Below are 15415 nucleotides of genomic sequence, written 5' to 3' on the forward strand. Positions count from 1 at the left end.
CACTATGAGCCTGCTTCTTCCTCTCCCACTCCCCCTGCTTGTGTTCCCTCTCTCGCTGGCTGTCTCTATCTCTGTCGAATAAATAAATAAAATCTTTAAAAAAAAAAAAAGGTTAATGTAGTAGTTAAAATTCTTTGCTCCAAAAAACGTCCAGGTCCAGATAGTTTCAGCTGCCAGTTCTCCAAAATTATTAACAAAAATATAATTCTCATGTACAACAAGCAGTTACAAAGTGTAGAAAAATANGTTAATGTAGTAGTTAAAATTCTTTGCTCCAAAAAAAGTCCAGGTCCAGATAGTTTCAGCTACCAGTTCTCCAAAATTATTAACAAAAATATAATTCTCATGTACAACAAGCAGTTACAAAGTGTAGAAAAATAGAAATTATTACTCAAGTAATTTATGAAGCTATCATTACATTGTTACCAAAACTTGACAAGGACTCTGAGAAAAACTCATGTCAAATATTCACTCACAAATACTCAAAAATGCTGAATAAAATATTAGCAAATCAAATCCAGTAACAAATAAAAAGACAGATTTAGTCTAGAATTGCAAGTTTGATTTCCATTACAAAATCAATAGAAATGATTTACCCAAATGACAGATTAAAGGAGAAAATTTATCTTATTATCGATTTCAATAAATAGATGCAAACAAACAAAAGAACCTTTGATAAAAACAACATTCATTTAGGTTTAAACAAAAATAAACCAAACTCTCAGCAAACTAGATCCAGAAAGCTTAGGAACCATAATAAAGTATATTTTTATTAAATAGAGATATAAAACCTTAAAGTAGTGTCTAATTTGCTCTGGTCAGAATTATAACAAGTCAAGAGTTGCCACTAACAGCCACTATTCACCATTTCACTGGAATACTTAGTAAGTGCAGTAACTAGAACTGAACAAAAAGAATGAAAATTATAAGATCTAGAATGAAAAAAAATAAGCACTGTCATTACTTGCAGATATTAGGAGTATCTACATTGAAAATTCAAGCTAACCTATTGGTAAACGATTATAATTAATACAAGAGTTCAGAAAGTTTTCTACATTCAAATAAATATTAAAATTTATTAACACTCTAGAAACATCAGATTTCTAGGAATAACACTAAAAAAATCTGAGAATAAAATTATAAACACATCTCTGAAGATAATAAATAAGCAACAAATAAATATAATATATGCTATAGAATGGACGATTCAATATTGAAAAATAGTCAACTATCTCTTAATTTAATTAACCTCTACTCAAGAACCATGTACAAAAATACTTATAGCAATATTATATATAACCACCCAAACCTAGAAACTCCCCAAATGCCCATGATGAGGAGGATGTTGTAGAAAATTAAATGGTTGAAATGAATCAACTAGAATTACACACATTGACAGAAATGAATCTCAAAAATAATTTTGAGTGAAGAAAGAAAGTCACGCATTATGACTCAATTTTTAGATCAAGTCCAAACACAGGAAAAATGCAACAGTATTTGTTTAGGTATACATAAATAGGTAGTAAAAAACTACACAGATGATCCTTTTCCTTGGCTTAGATATAAATACCAGAGATGTTTATTTTGATTATGTACCTGCTTATATATTTATGTGTGTATAGTCCTTTTATTTATGTTCTATTTCATATAATTTAAAAAATGATGAATTTCAGTCTATTTTGTCATGTATCTTCCAGTGAATCATGTAACATCTTAGCATTTAAAAGTTTTTTTTTTAACTCTATAGAAAATTTACACTTTAGAAAATTTGTTATATTACCAATTTTCTTTGTAGGTCAACTTTCCCTTGGCCCATATAAGATGAGGGCATCAACAGCATGTTTACACAGGAGGCAGAAAGAGTCATATGAAACAGAAATAAATGTGGAGTACTGGATTTTGTATCTAAAACTCATCAGTACAAGTGAAGGTTAGGCATACCAAATCAAGGGAAAGAAACTTAGATGAATTAATAATTATAGTTATCATTAGTTGGGTTTTAATATGTCCAAATAACTGGCCAATTGCTTTAGGTATATCTTCTTTAATCCTTACAGCAATTATTTAAAGAGTAATATCAGAAAGATAAATTGATTTGCTACTTACACAGCTCATGTAGAGAAAAGTTAGAATCTGAACCCAGGTGTGTTTCTCCCTTGCATATATGCTCTTGTCATTACTCCATATTGCCCAAATATTATTATTTGATGTCTGACAGTGGGGTGTAATGGAGCATGATAAGACCTGATTTTTAATCTAGCTCTGCAGATTTTTAACTGTTTGACTTTGGATAATATTTAATAAATCATTAAGGACTCAATTCCATATTTTTCTTTTTCTTTCTCTTCTTTTTCTTACAAATTGGGGATAATAATAACTACTAGATTCATTATGAGGTGTAAATTAAATTCATATGTAAAGTTATCCAGTACAAAATATCTGTTCAATAAATTGCAGCTTCAGTTGATTCAATTATGTAAACATCTCCAAAAAATTTTAGCATCCTGGGGTTAGAAAGAGAAACAGATGGTTGGATTCATACAGGGCTAATGGAGCAAATAGAAGAGAAAGATAAGAGAGCCAGGAAAGTGAGGATGCTGGTAAAGAACTCTCTCGTGACTATTCCATTCACAGGGTCATGGCCAAGATGGGGAGACAATGAAACATGGAAGAGGCTGGTTCTCTGACAAATAGAGAACATCTTTGGGATGAGCAACTTTAAAAAAAAGTTGGGGGGAGAGGGGAGCTTTTTTTGAGGAAAGGAATGGAAGAAGAACATGAAAGAAGACTTTAATTAGGTCAACCACAACCAAACCAGAGCAAAGAAGAGTTCATAGCCTGAATAATTGCATAGCTATTTAAATATTCTCACTTCAGTCTTCCTGATGGGATGACCTATGAGAAAGGTTGACCAGGAGGACCTCACACTGTGATTAGTCACAGTTTTGCTGCTGACTTTGACTTGGAATGCAGTGTCTCAGTGCTGCTCAGATGTCTTTACCAAATAACAGCTTCTCTATTTCTATGACAGCCTCACTATGAAAAAAAAAACAGAGCTCCTCCGGTTGAGTGAAAGCATATGGACTTCCTATCATATGTTACTCATGTTCATTTGATTTCTAATTATATACCTTTCTGAATCCCTGTTACCAACAACCTAATTTTACAGTCTTCCTACAAGGACTTAATTTTTCCTGTTACTTTTTCCAAGAAGTAATATGTTTTCTCTATCTCTATGTAGCCCAACACTAGAATTCTGCTGCATATATACAGACTTACTTGATTCTTTTTAACTGCCTGCCTGTTTGCTCAAGTGTTGTCAACCTCAGTCCCCCAGCTCCTGTGATTCACCAACTTGCTGTACCCCCACCAATGCCTAGAATTGTGGTACCCCTTCAATGTTGTGCATTGTCAGTTAGCTAGCCCTAAGCCCTAACAAATGAACCAAGCTCAAGACAGATGTCTACCAAGGCAACTTTCACTGATAAATCTCAATATATCCCCAGGAATTATTAAAAAGCAGCTCAGAAATATGAAGTATCATAGATTTCTAAAACTTGTATGCCCTCTTCTTCAGCTAATATCGTAAAAGCTATTCGTTATTTGTTTACTCTCTGGAATTTGAAATTGTTTTAATTCTGTCCAGCATTGACTCCAACATCCCCACAAGACATACCTTACTGTATGCAGAAGAAATGCTAATTAGAGATCCTTTAAGTGACAAATGAGACACTGCAGTAAGTAAAGTAGCACTTTGGCTTACACTGAACTTCATACCTGAGCGCATAGCCTCTTTCTGAATGCTTTCATAGTCATGCCAGTCCTTTCTTCTCAAACCATCTGTCCATGCATAGAATTGCCCATCTCCCAGGCCCAGTGGAAATGTCTGTGGAAAAGGAAAGTATTCAGAGCATAAAAAGAAGGTATTTCCTTTGGCATGGTAGGTAAACACACCGAGCACATAATAGGCAAACAAAGAATATTTGTTGAATAATGATTCTTCTAAGTACACTGAAAAGAAAGCTATTGCTAGTGACAAGATTAATATACATTTTAAAACCCTTTTCCAGCTTTTAAAATAAAAGCATGGGTCACCCACAACCCCCACCATTTCCTATTTTGTTTCATCAGAGAAACTAACTCACTGTATCACCTCCTCTGAGCAAAATACCAATAATGGTATTAAATGGAGTTGATTTTGTTTGTGATTTGTACAGTTTCATTCATTTTGATCAAGTATATTTGAATGGCCTGATAATAATACTAGCAACCATCCAGTGAGCGCTCACTATGCGCCAGGCACTATGTTAAACACTCTGTGTATAAAAAATTGTTTAATCTTTGTAATAATCTGTGGTTGCAAATCTCCATTTTTCTGCCACGTAAAGTAAAGGCCCAGAGAACTAAAATAATTTTAATTAAACTGCAGTGGCAAAGTCAGAACTTGGAATAGTTCTGTTAAGACCAAAATTGTGGTCATAATAAGTATTAATACCGTCTCCCATCTAGATTTCTGTTAAAGTATGGTACATGGTTACACTTGCCGTTGAAATTAGCACCCACTCAACAACTATAGTCACAACATATGTTTTATACTTTGGTAAAACCCAATATGTTCCAATGTCAACTTGAAAATAATATTTGTGTACATGCTAAAACTACTTTTTTGGTGTTTATTTTTGGTAATAAGCAAATGTTTTGAGTGAAATTTATTTTCACAATCTTAATACTCAACATGATGTAAAATAAATGTTTTCATATTCACATACCATTTTTCTTTTATTTGGTTTACTTTTTGAAATAATGTATCTACAGAACGAAGAGAAAAAAATTTAAAGTTTCAATTTAGATAAAACAAAAGATGAATCATTTCAGTGAGGGAATTTTATGCTAAGAGGCTTTCCAAGGCAAATAAAATGTCTTATTTCTTAGTTTGAAACAGTATGACTATTGTGCTTATGAAAAATTATCTCTCTCAGTCCATCTTTGTAGGTTATAAAGGATCCACTTGTTTGAAAGGATGAAAATGGAGCTTGACATAAAAAAAAAGTACTTAAAATCAGAGGAAAGATTTGCCAAATCAGGTGACTATTATCTAGATATTTGATGGAATTTATTACAAGAGTGGTGATTTCAGGAAAATGAAAACAATAGAAGAATAAACATATAAGGATGATGAAGAGTTTATGTAAAATATTAAGGATAATAATAAATTTTAGAAGGGGAATGACAAGAAAGAAAAGTTATGGAGAGTTAACAGAAAAGAATATAGTAAAAATAGAAGAAAAAAGGAAAAATAATTTTGGAAAGAAATTTGGGCTTATAATAACAAACATTAAAAAAACATGTCATGTGTTTTTTCTAATTGATATTGATCTCATAATTAGAAATTTTACCAAAACTCAGCTGGGAATCAGAAGTTTTAAATAATCAAATAGCTTTAAAATGCAAAACTCATGCTTTGTCTCAAACTTGCATTTGCAATAATAAATACTGAGCAATAATGAAAATCCCTTATACTGATTCAGGTAATACCAATTTATAAACATCACTTTCAGATTAAAATACATAATTTCAAAATAAATTTTGACATTAAACATGAAGATATTCTTGTGTAAACTCCAAATCTACAAAACTCTCTCTGGTTACCTATTGGTTCACAAACAGTCCCCCAAAAATGGAGGGCAGGGAGAGCCCAAGGAAAGAGGCAGGCCACTCCAGTATGGTAGGTGACAGGTGTAATAAGCAAGGGAACTTACTATGAAGCTTGTCTTGGGCACCACAAGACAAGTAGATCCTTGCACAGGCCCACCAGAATCTTAAAAGTTTATATAGAGACCTTAATTGGGTTCAGTCACATAAGCAGTCCAATAGTCTCAACAACACCTTCCTCTCTCCAGCTGTTGTTTTAAACAGCTAGTGCAGGGATGGTAGGTGGAGTGTACGTTCCAAGGACAGGGGAGGGGTGAGGAGCCTCTGATTGCCCAGGCCCCATTCTCCTGTCAGCTGGTAGTCATGTATGTCCTCATAATGATCTCTTCCAACACTTCACCCATCTTGACCAGCTCTTACAATCTAACACATTCCCCCTCTTCTGCAATGCACCCTATGAACTCAGCAAGGGTTTTATCAGCATGGAAGTGGTTCATTTGGTTGTTATCTGGCTGCATCTGAGGCAGAGGTCACAGCAACAATATAGGCATATACAAGTAAAAATACAAGTTAAGATAATGATTCCTAAAATAAGTAACTTTTTTTTTTTTTCTCCACCAAGAGCCCCACGATCACAACCATTGATTTACTAAGTCCTCTAGGCTTGGGGTTAGATTGCTCAGGATGTTTACTTGTATCCTCATGTGATTTAATAAAAATGATATGTTAACAGACTCATCAGGTGTGAACACACAACATTCTGTTTGGATAATGGCACAGGCTCTTCCTTGCAGGGCAGTAAGAGTGTCCAAGGCCATACTAGTTTAGAGGACAACTTTTCTCATTTGAGACATTTCGGTATTCACTAAAGACAGACTTTGTTGACTATTCTTTAAGGCTTGCCGGGTGAATTTAATAAGGACTTCTATGTGTGCTACAATGCCCTTCAGCCCAGTGGAGGAACCAAAGATGGTAGTCAAAGGACTATTCTATTGGAAAACAGAACGTGCCTACCTGGTCTTAAAGAAAGAGAAATTGACAGCTTTAGAAACTTGACTTGGTTGACATGTTGGCTGGGGGAGGCAGCACTGTCAGGCATGAGGAGATGGACTGGGGAGTGGGATATGCCAGACCAGAACCCTCACCCTCTTCCCTCTTGTGATGGTGCCTATTTTATTCCAGGCATACTGCTTTCCAATAAGTCTAGCTTGCAGCAAGACAATGAGATACCAGTGGAGAATGAGTAGTTCCCCTTCTCCCAGGGGTGCTAAGTAACTCACCCATCCCAGTAGGACATATCATTGCAAATTCCAATAGATAATTCCTTTCCTAGGTATGATGGGACTTGACATTCTCAGCAGCACAGCCTATTGATCCCACAACTTCCATACCTTTATAGTACTTGGTGCCTTGGCAGGGGTCCCCAGTCTGGCATATGGGGCAATAGAGCCTACCGGTTGACCATAAAAATGTACTAAAGCCTCAACAGTACTTTAGTCCACCTGGCCAAAGAGGTATTGCCTGTTAGTAATCTAAACTGCAGCTTTAATATTTCATTTTTTTTTCCTTTCTACCAACCCTGCTGTTTGGGGTTAGAGAGAAGATGAAATCTTTATTCAATGCCATGTTCTTTTCCTCAGTCTTGCACATCACAACCTTTGAAATGCAACCCCCTAATCACCATCTACTCAACGAGGGTATCCATACATGATACCCAGCTTCTCTAATCCTCTAACGGTGGCAGTCTGGGTTGCACAGAGACAGAGGGAAGCTAGGGTTAAGCCAGAGGCAGTGTCCACACAAACAAAGGTATGTTTAGAAGCCCCCTAGGAGGGAGGGTGCCAAATCTGCTAATATCTCACTGTTTGGGAATGCTTTGTTTGGGAAGTCTGCCCCAGTCTCCTTTGACAGTTGCCTTAGGCGTTGTTTAGAACACACAGAACATGCTGTTACTGTATTAAACAAGTCAGTGTATTTCAAGGGCAATGTGTCATCTTTGACAATATACCATCCCACCCAGGCACCATGGTGGTTGCTCTTTCTATAAAACCAATCTGCTATATCTACTCAAGGGTCAGTTTATGGCTTATACCTAAACCCGAGCATCAGCTTCCTGATTGCCAGGGGGTGTTGGTGCCTTTAGGAATCTAGACTTAGGAGACAGGTTTGCCTCAGGCTATCACAGGTGAACCCACATGTGTTTCCTCACATCCTGACCCCACAAGGGCTTATTCATGATCATTCACCCCTCAGGTTCCCATTGTCCAAGCTAAAGGGTTAATCCCTTTAGAACAGCCCAACTGTCAGTGCAAAGAGTTGAAGGCCAAGTGATCACCAGCCAAACTGTTATTAGTTTAGCCTACTGGCTGCTGTGGTTCGTTCCTGCTTCCGTCCAGATGGTGTCAGTGCTGGGCTGAATAGCAAAAGCTGTCTCTGGATAGAGAGCCCTGAGTACATCAGTCACTGGGAATTTCCCCTGCTGCTTCTCTACAGGACATCCTAGCCAACACAGGAACAGGGGCAGGGGGATTTGGAAGACCTACATCCTCTGCAGTGCCTAGAAGCACCTGCCTTCCTAGAGACAGTGGGCTGGTGGATCTGGTGCTCCTCTGCTCTAAACAGCATGCTGCCTAGTCAAAGCGGGCATTTGAGCCAAGGCAGAAGTGGGGCAATGAAATTTTCCGTGGGTTCACTGCTCATTTTCTCCCTTGCAGATGTTCCAGCAAAATCTGCAGCATATCCTGCTGCAGAGGTAAGTCCTTACTTGTTAACATTATATCATCAATGTAATGAGCCCATTTCACTGATGTGGGAAAGAAGAACAGGAGCAGATCTTGGGCTGCCATCCCATGATATATTGCAGGGTCGTGGAGGTAGCCTTGAGGAAGCACTTGAAAAGTCCTTTTTTGCCCCTCCCACATGAAGGCAGATTGATCTTGTGACTCAGCAGTCAGGAGTATACTGAGGAAAAAACCCAAAAAAACCAAAACCAAAAAACCAAAAACCCTTGTTAAGTCCAGTACTATATGATGTACTCTTAGGACTGGAGCCAAGGTATCTAAGACGGTAGCAATGTTGGGCAAAGCCCCATGGATTGGGAGCACTACCTTATTCAATTCTCAGTAGTCCATGGTCATCAGCCATAAGCCATTTGGCTTATTTACTAGCTGTATCGGACTGTTGAAAGCATTATGGGAGGACATATAATACCTACTTCGTACAGGGCTTTGATAGTTTTTCCTATTTACTTATGTCCCCAGGTAATTTATATTATTTGGCAGTTACCAATTTTCATAGGGAGTGGGAGACTTACTGGTTCCAAGTTGGTGTTACCCCTTAGCGCTAGTTTGATTGCTCTAACCCAGAGGTAGAATTCACCCAAAACGTTTTTGCAGAGTTTGACCTTTTAAGATATCAGTGCTCAATATGTTTTCTGGTATAGGAGAGATAAAAATTTCATACTCTTGGGGTGGGGGGGTGAGGGGTGGAGAATGTCCAATTTGCAGTGTCAAAGGGATCTTCCTGACCACAACCATTTGCCTTCCCTAACCATTGTTGGCACTGAGGGGTCTAGAAGACATCTGAGGGTTACTATGTATTAGAGAATATTTATCACCAATATCAACCAGACCCAACACCTTTCATTTCTGGGGCACCCATGAATACTGAGCTCAACATGAGGGTTTTGATGGCCTCCAACAGCACTTACCTGGCGGCACTCTTGGCCTGCCTCTTATACTTGGGGCATGGTGGCCACCACTCCAAATAGGACTGTATCCCTGAGGCCTCTGCTGGAGCTGGTGGGACATCAGAGGTAGTAGAGGCAAGGGGAACAGATCTAAACTGTTGTTCATGTTTTAAAGCTTTCCACAGGCTGGCCAACAGTGTTGAGTTGCTGTTCTATATGTTCAGGTGGAGGTTCCAGCAGCAATGAGGTCAAACCACATTTGTTTCTGGGTTATTTTCATCAAACCTTTTGTAGCTAGCTGATTGGGATAGCCTTTCAGGTTTTCAAGCTCCCTCTCTGTCTCAGGTCTTTCTCACAGATAAGTACCCATCCCTGGGATTTGCCAGTTTCCCCCCTATCAGCAATGGATTACCCAATATTATAAATGTCTTGTTTCAGGCTTTAGTTCAGCATGGATATCAGTGTCCCACACCAAGTGCTGGGAGTGGACTGGAGAATCTTTGCTTTCATTCCTGCAGTGAATGTGTGAATGTGGCCTGATCGGGGCTTTTAAAAAGGGGCATTGATGGCCTATCCCATTTCCAACTCCCAATATGTTTGCTGTACATCCTCCATAGATTCCCATGCCAGGATCTCACTTGCCCATGAAGATCCTCTCCTTGGATAAAGCCTCCTTGCAGTCTAGAAAATCCAACATATAAAGGAGTGAGAGCTCCCCTGAGAGCACCATGAAGACACTGCCAGAGGGCAGGGTGTGTGGTGATGTTGCATATTTTCTCTGCCTCCTGCCTGGTCAGAGAAATGATATGGCTCCCCCATAGCCACACTAACCATGTGTGGATGCTTTCTCTAGCCTTCTGCTAGAATTTGGCAACTGTTATCAGTAAGCTCAGTGGGAATATACTCTCTCATCATGAACATTTCCTGAATTGGGGGTGGCCCTGCTGGCTGGGGTTGCTATTGCTGTGCCTTTGCTTTCCTTTGGCTGAGGGGTCAGACCCATGGGGCATTTCGTCTGTTTTAGTGTCAATCATACAACATCCTCCTCTTTGCCCTCCTCCCCTTCCAAGGGATTCCACCTCTTAGCATCCCAATCAGGCTTCGTCACAAGTACTTGGACTTCAAGCCATGGGGGCTTAGACCCTCTTACCTCTGCAAAATGGCACACTAAGTTTTCCAACATTTTATCCTGCTATACCACCTTGCCTGCCAGCCCCAAAGCCAGGAGAGTAGTGGACACTGCAAGTCCTTCTCTAACCTTAGCTCTTCTTCCAGCTCCCTAACTCTAGTTGTGTTAGGAGTTAGTTGGACAGTTAAGTAGACAGGGCCAGGGTCCCCAACAAAAAGTATGAAGTCAGGACAGCTATGACAAAACAGCGCTAACATCCTGTTTTGCAGCTTAGACAGGAGCACACTAGCATTCTGCTTGCAGAAATGACTTCTGCAAACATCTTAAAATGAAACAATCACAAAGCATTTATCACTATAGTGGGCTGGAGCAGTTAAGACAGAAGCCCCCACATGTCAGCCCAAAAGGACCATCAGGCGTAAACATTAATCTAATAGGTAGACAGATGCGTGATCAAAACCTTGATTGGCATGACTCAGCACACCCTGGTTGCTAAAGCTAGTTCCACAAAAGAGCTCATAAAGACCCCTAATCTCAGAAAGTCCAAGGGCAACCCTCCCAGGGCCCCCCGCCACCTTGGGAGCTTTGTACTATTGCTCCATAAACTTCTCTTTGCTGCCCACCACTCTTACTTGGGTCCACCTCGTCATTTTTCAAAGCGCATGACCAAGAACCAGGGACATTAAAGGAAAAGAAATCCTGAGAGTTGGGCATCACTGGCCACTGAACTGCCCACGGCAGAGGCCAGCCCACTGCAGCTGCCACTCTTCTGTCACAGTGCTCTATATAGAGTTTCTCATCCAATCGCATCAAACCAGCCAGCATTTTCAGGTGCCCCCATGCTCACGTGTTGGTCCACATTGTCTAATACACAGGCCATGCCTCCTGGTGGAGAGCCAACTCGTCATTTTCCCCACAGATGCATCCTTCCCAAAGACCATTTCTTTTGTCTCCTAGCTGGCTTGCCAGTTGTTGGTTCACAAACTGGCCCTGTACATAGAGGGTAGGAAGAGACTGAAGAAAGAGGAAGGCCAATCCCACGCACTGCATAGTGCATTTAAGAAGCACGGAACTTACATAAGAGGCTTATCTTTTTTTTTTTTTTTTTAAGATTTTTATTTATTTATTCAACAGAGATAGAGACAGCCAGTGAGAGAGGGAACACNCAATCCCACGCACTGCATAGTGCATTTAAGAAGCACGGAACTTACATAAGAGGCTTATCTTGGGCTCCGCAAGAGGAACAGATCTCTGTACCCAGGCACCAAATCTTAAAAGTCTTTATGGATGCATTAACTAGATTCAGGTCAGGATATATTCAGTCCAAATGGCCTAAACAACACCTTCCTCTCTTAAAGCTACGCCCTTTAAACAGTGTGGGAAAGTTGGTAGAAGGACAGGGAGGGGTGAGGATCCTCTAATTGCAAGATCCTGCTTGGGGGTCAGCCAGCGGTCATGTCCTTCCCACGACCTCCTCCAACATTACCAGGCACATTCTAGTTCCCTTATTTTGAATCATTTGATGTAGAGAATTCTTAGCAACTGGCAATACAAAGCAGATTGAACAAAAGAGTTAATCTTCGCTTTCTCTAGACATTCTATGAAAATGACAATAAAGCACTAGATGAATCAATAAAGCAGATAGTTAAATTGACATAAAGTTTTCGTAAATGGCTGAGATTATGGAGAGGGAACACTTTTAATGCCACTGAATTTTGAAAATATTTAAAATCAGAGGCATCAGGTATTTCTGAGGGTGAAGCTAAAGTTCAAAACAAAATGACTGGCATTTTTATACAGGGCAATTAGATTCTCCTGGGTTCTCTTATCAATTCCAACATCAAAGTGATTTCTGAGGCCCACCTACTGTGCTCCCCACCCATAGAGTGGTGGATTTTGAATGAGAGAAGATGTTTCCAGGCTATTAGAAACCATTGAAAACAAGGGTGACAAGCTATAGTGAAACTCAAGGTTCCATGTAAGTTTATATACCAAACATTGTTGACCAAAGCTATCTGCCCCTACTTGGCTCCCAGAAAGCTGCCATCCCTTTACACCCCTTAAACAAGAGACAGATGCTATCCGGAGAATTGAGTTGAAAGAGGTAAGGGTACTGCTTCTAGGTATATACCCAGGAGTTACATGGGGAAGTCCTCCTCAACCCATAAAACTTTGTAGTAGTATTTTCACTACTTCATTTATAAGTATGAACAGGTAGCCAAGGATTACCAAATATTTGGGCGGCCTTTTAACATAAAATTCAAAGGCCAAAAATAAAAAATATATATATAATAAATTTGAAGGAAACAGAGAAAACGTAAGGCTCAGAAAAATTCTTCCCTGCCCCGAAAATCTAAATTCAATTCCCTCAAAGAGCTTTAAAAAAAAGTTCTTTCATAGAAACAGAAATTTAAAAAAAAAAGAAAAAGAAAAAAAAGCAGCAGCAGCATGTAGAGAATTAAAAAAAAAAAAGCTCTTGGAAAATGAAAATGAGGTAGCAAGCATAGAATAATTAAGAAATAGTTTGGAAAATTAAGGACCAAGGAAGCCCACTAAGATAAAAGGGAAAAAAACAAAAACAAAAACAGAAGAAACAAGAGAGCCAATGGCAAAGTTGTAACATTGAAGGAAGGGAGTAAAATGGCAGCAAGCCTAGAGATCCCCCTGCCCTGAATGGCTCCGCAAAAACCCAAACAAACAAACAAAAACAAAAAACAAATAGATAAACTTACTCTTTGCCCACTTTTTGAAAAGTTACAGTTCTTCTGAAGAGATTGGGGTGAATTAATGATGCATGCATAAAAATAGAAGCAAATGAAAATTGGGACAATAAGACTAGAGGGGATAAAAAAACAATGTACAAGAAATAAATTATAATTATAGCACACTATTTGATTCAGGTATGAACACTCTTAACTAAACACTGGTTTAACTAAAATTGGTGTTGTAACTCTACCAAAGGTTGCGGGAAAGGGTGGAAAAGATAATAAATACACATTTTATATAATAGGAAAACAATAGATAAAAAACAAAATGAAAAAAATCAAGCAACAGTAATACACACATGCCTTCTACAAACATAGATGCATATAACAGAGTAAAGATAAAATATTGACATTGTTGCCCCTGGGTATCAGAAAGTACAAGTAGAGGGAAATGGGCTAGGAGGTTGCTAGTTACCATTATAGGCTTTATGTTATGATTACATTTACATTATTTACAAATATTACTTCATATAAAAAATAAATCTCAAATAAAGTTTCTTATACATTCTTGGCAGTTACCAGCACTCCAGCAAGGTGTGTGAGCATCATGAGAAAATTTTATGACAGCAGAGGAATCAGGTTAAAGCAGATCATCTGAAACGGTGCTTTAATAAAGGCTATCTGAGGATTTGCTACACTAATACCTCTTCTTATCTGTATCAGTGCTTCTCACAGACCAGCAGCGTCAGCATCACCTGGGAACTTGTTAGAAATACAATTCCCTGGTCCCAACTCATGCCTCTTAAATCAGAAACTTTGAGAAAACACAGACACAGAAATCTACGTTTTAACAAGTTCTCCAGGTGATTCTAAGGCTTGCTATAGTTCGAGAACCACTAATCCATATGAATAGGAAAGCGATGCGATTATCACATTAAGAAAACATGTCAGACTTATTCACAAAGCATGTGCCATGATCTACCGAAGAATCTTTTTTTTCCCTCCAGGGCTGATGACCAATATAAAGATTAAGTGTGTTTGTATCCTTTTCACCTGCCAGAAAGGTAGGTGAATAAACCTACATCAGTCCCAGTACATTTGTATAGAACTGCCCTGGTTCTGACAGCTTAGCCATCCAGGAAATGACCCATCAGTATTCTGACCTTTCCTTTCACATAAGCAGTCTCCAGCACCCAGATCCATTTGCTTCTCTCCTGGGTTATACCATGTGTCCTCCCTATGATTACAGTAGTACAGATCCATTATCTCTGACCTTGTAAAATAAATATAAGGAGAATCGTACCTTCATGAGGCGTGTATTTCAGACCCATCATTCAGTCGGCCATTTATTTGTGAGCACCTTTTGTTTTTCACCTTGCAGACTTTTTATTCATTGCAGTGTCACTACACTACAAATAATTGACTTGAAAAAATTACCAGGGATGGCAGAGACAGAATCCATTAAGTAGAAACCATATGCAATAGAGCTGAATCCTGGAGTCTACTGAAAGATAATATCCTTGAGAATGGGTCAAGATAAAATGTTTCCAAGAGTAAAACATGACTTGTAGACAATGAGTTTACCAAAGGTAGCTAACTGAAACACTTTCTGGGCTCAAAAATGTAACACGAATGGGCAAAAAACTCAGGTGCACCACTCTAGGAATGGATAGATTCTTGGGTTATCTAACTACTACATTTAACTAGTGAATAATCTTAAAATATGTCTCAGGGGCTGTCTGCAAAATGCAGGTGAATAAAATATCTTGCGCCTGCCTCTAAATTAGAGTAGGTTTATTTGTTATACGTACAGATAGTGATGACATTGAAAAGACACATTTGTAAATCTCTATGAAAAAAAGATTGTCTGTATCCTAAAACCTATCTTAGGTTTTATAAATCAACGACCAATGGGCTTTTATTCTTACAATCAACCATAAAGCTACCACTATAGTTGCTCCTTAGAAGACAATGCAGTGTAGCAGAAGTACCCTGGATCCAGGCCCAGAAGGCAGAAATAAAAATATTTTGAAACCATGTGCAGGAAATCTACATTCCCTTTATGTCCCTCAGTTATGAAATACGTGAAATTCATATATGGAATTAGGATAATAAAAATAATATCTACCTTGCCCTTGCCCACCCTAAAAGGTTTTTAAAGTAGTAAATCAGATAAAGCGTGTGAAAGCTCTTGGCTTGTCAAAAAGTGACATAGAAATGCCAGTTGTTTTCGCTATCTAG

At 38.6% G+C, this 15415-nt stretch overlaps 1 protein-coding gene across 2 annotated transcripts in view; it reads right to left on the bottom strand.

Moving 5' to 3' along the window:
- GALNTL6 (polypeptide N-acetylgalactosaminyltransferase like 6) overlaps nucleotides 1-15415 on the bottom strand; it is a 1184120-nt gene that overhangs the window by 753862 nt on the left and 414843 nt on the right. For both annotated transcript variants that reach the window (XM_034661384.1, XM_034661383.1), the window contains exon 4: nucleotides 3778-3886. In XM_034661384.1, the coding sequence (XP_034517275.1) occupies nucleotides 3778-3886 (109 nt within the window). The remainder of the gene's footprint in view (nucleotides 1-3777; nucleotides 3887-15415) is intronic.

The sequence above is a fragment of the Ailuropoda melanoleuca genome, chromosome 5, assembly GCF_002007445.2.
Source record: "Ailuropoda melanoleuca isolate Jingjing chromosome 5, ASM200744v2, whole genome shotgun sequence".
In the NCBI taxonomy this organism is placed as follows: Eukaryota; Metazoa; Chordata; class Mammalia; order Carnivora; family Ursidae; genus Ailuropoda; species Ailuropoda melanoleuca.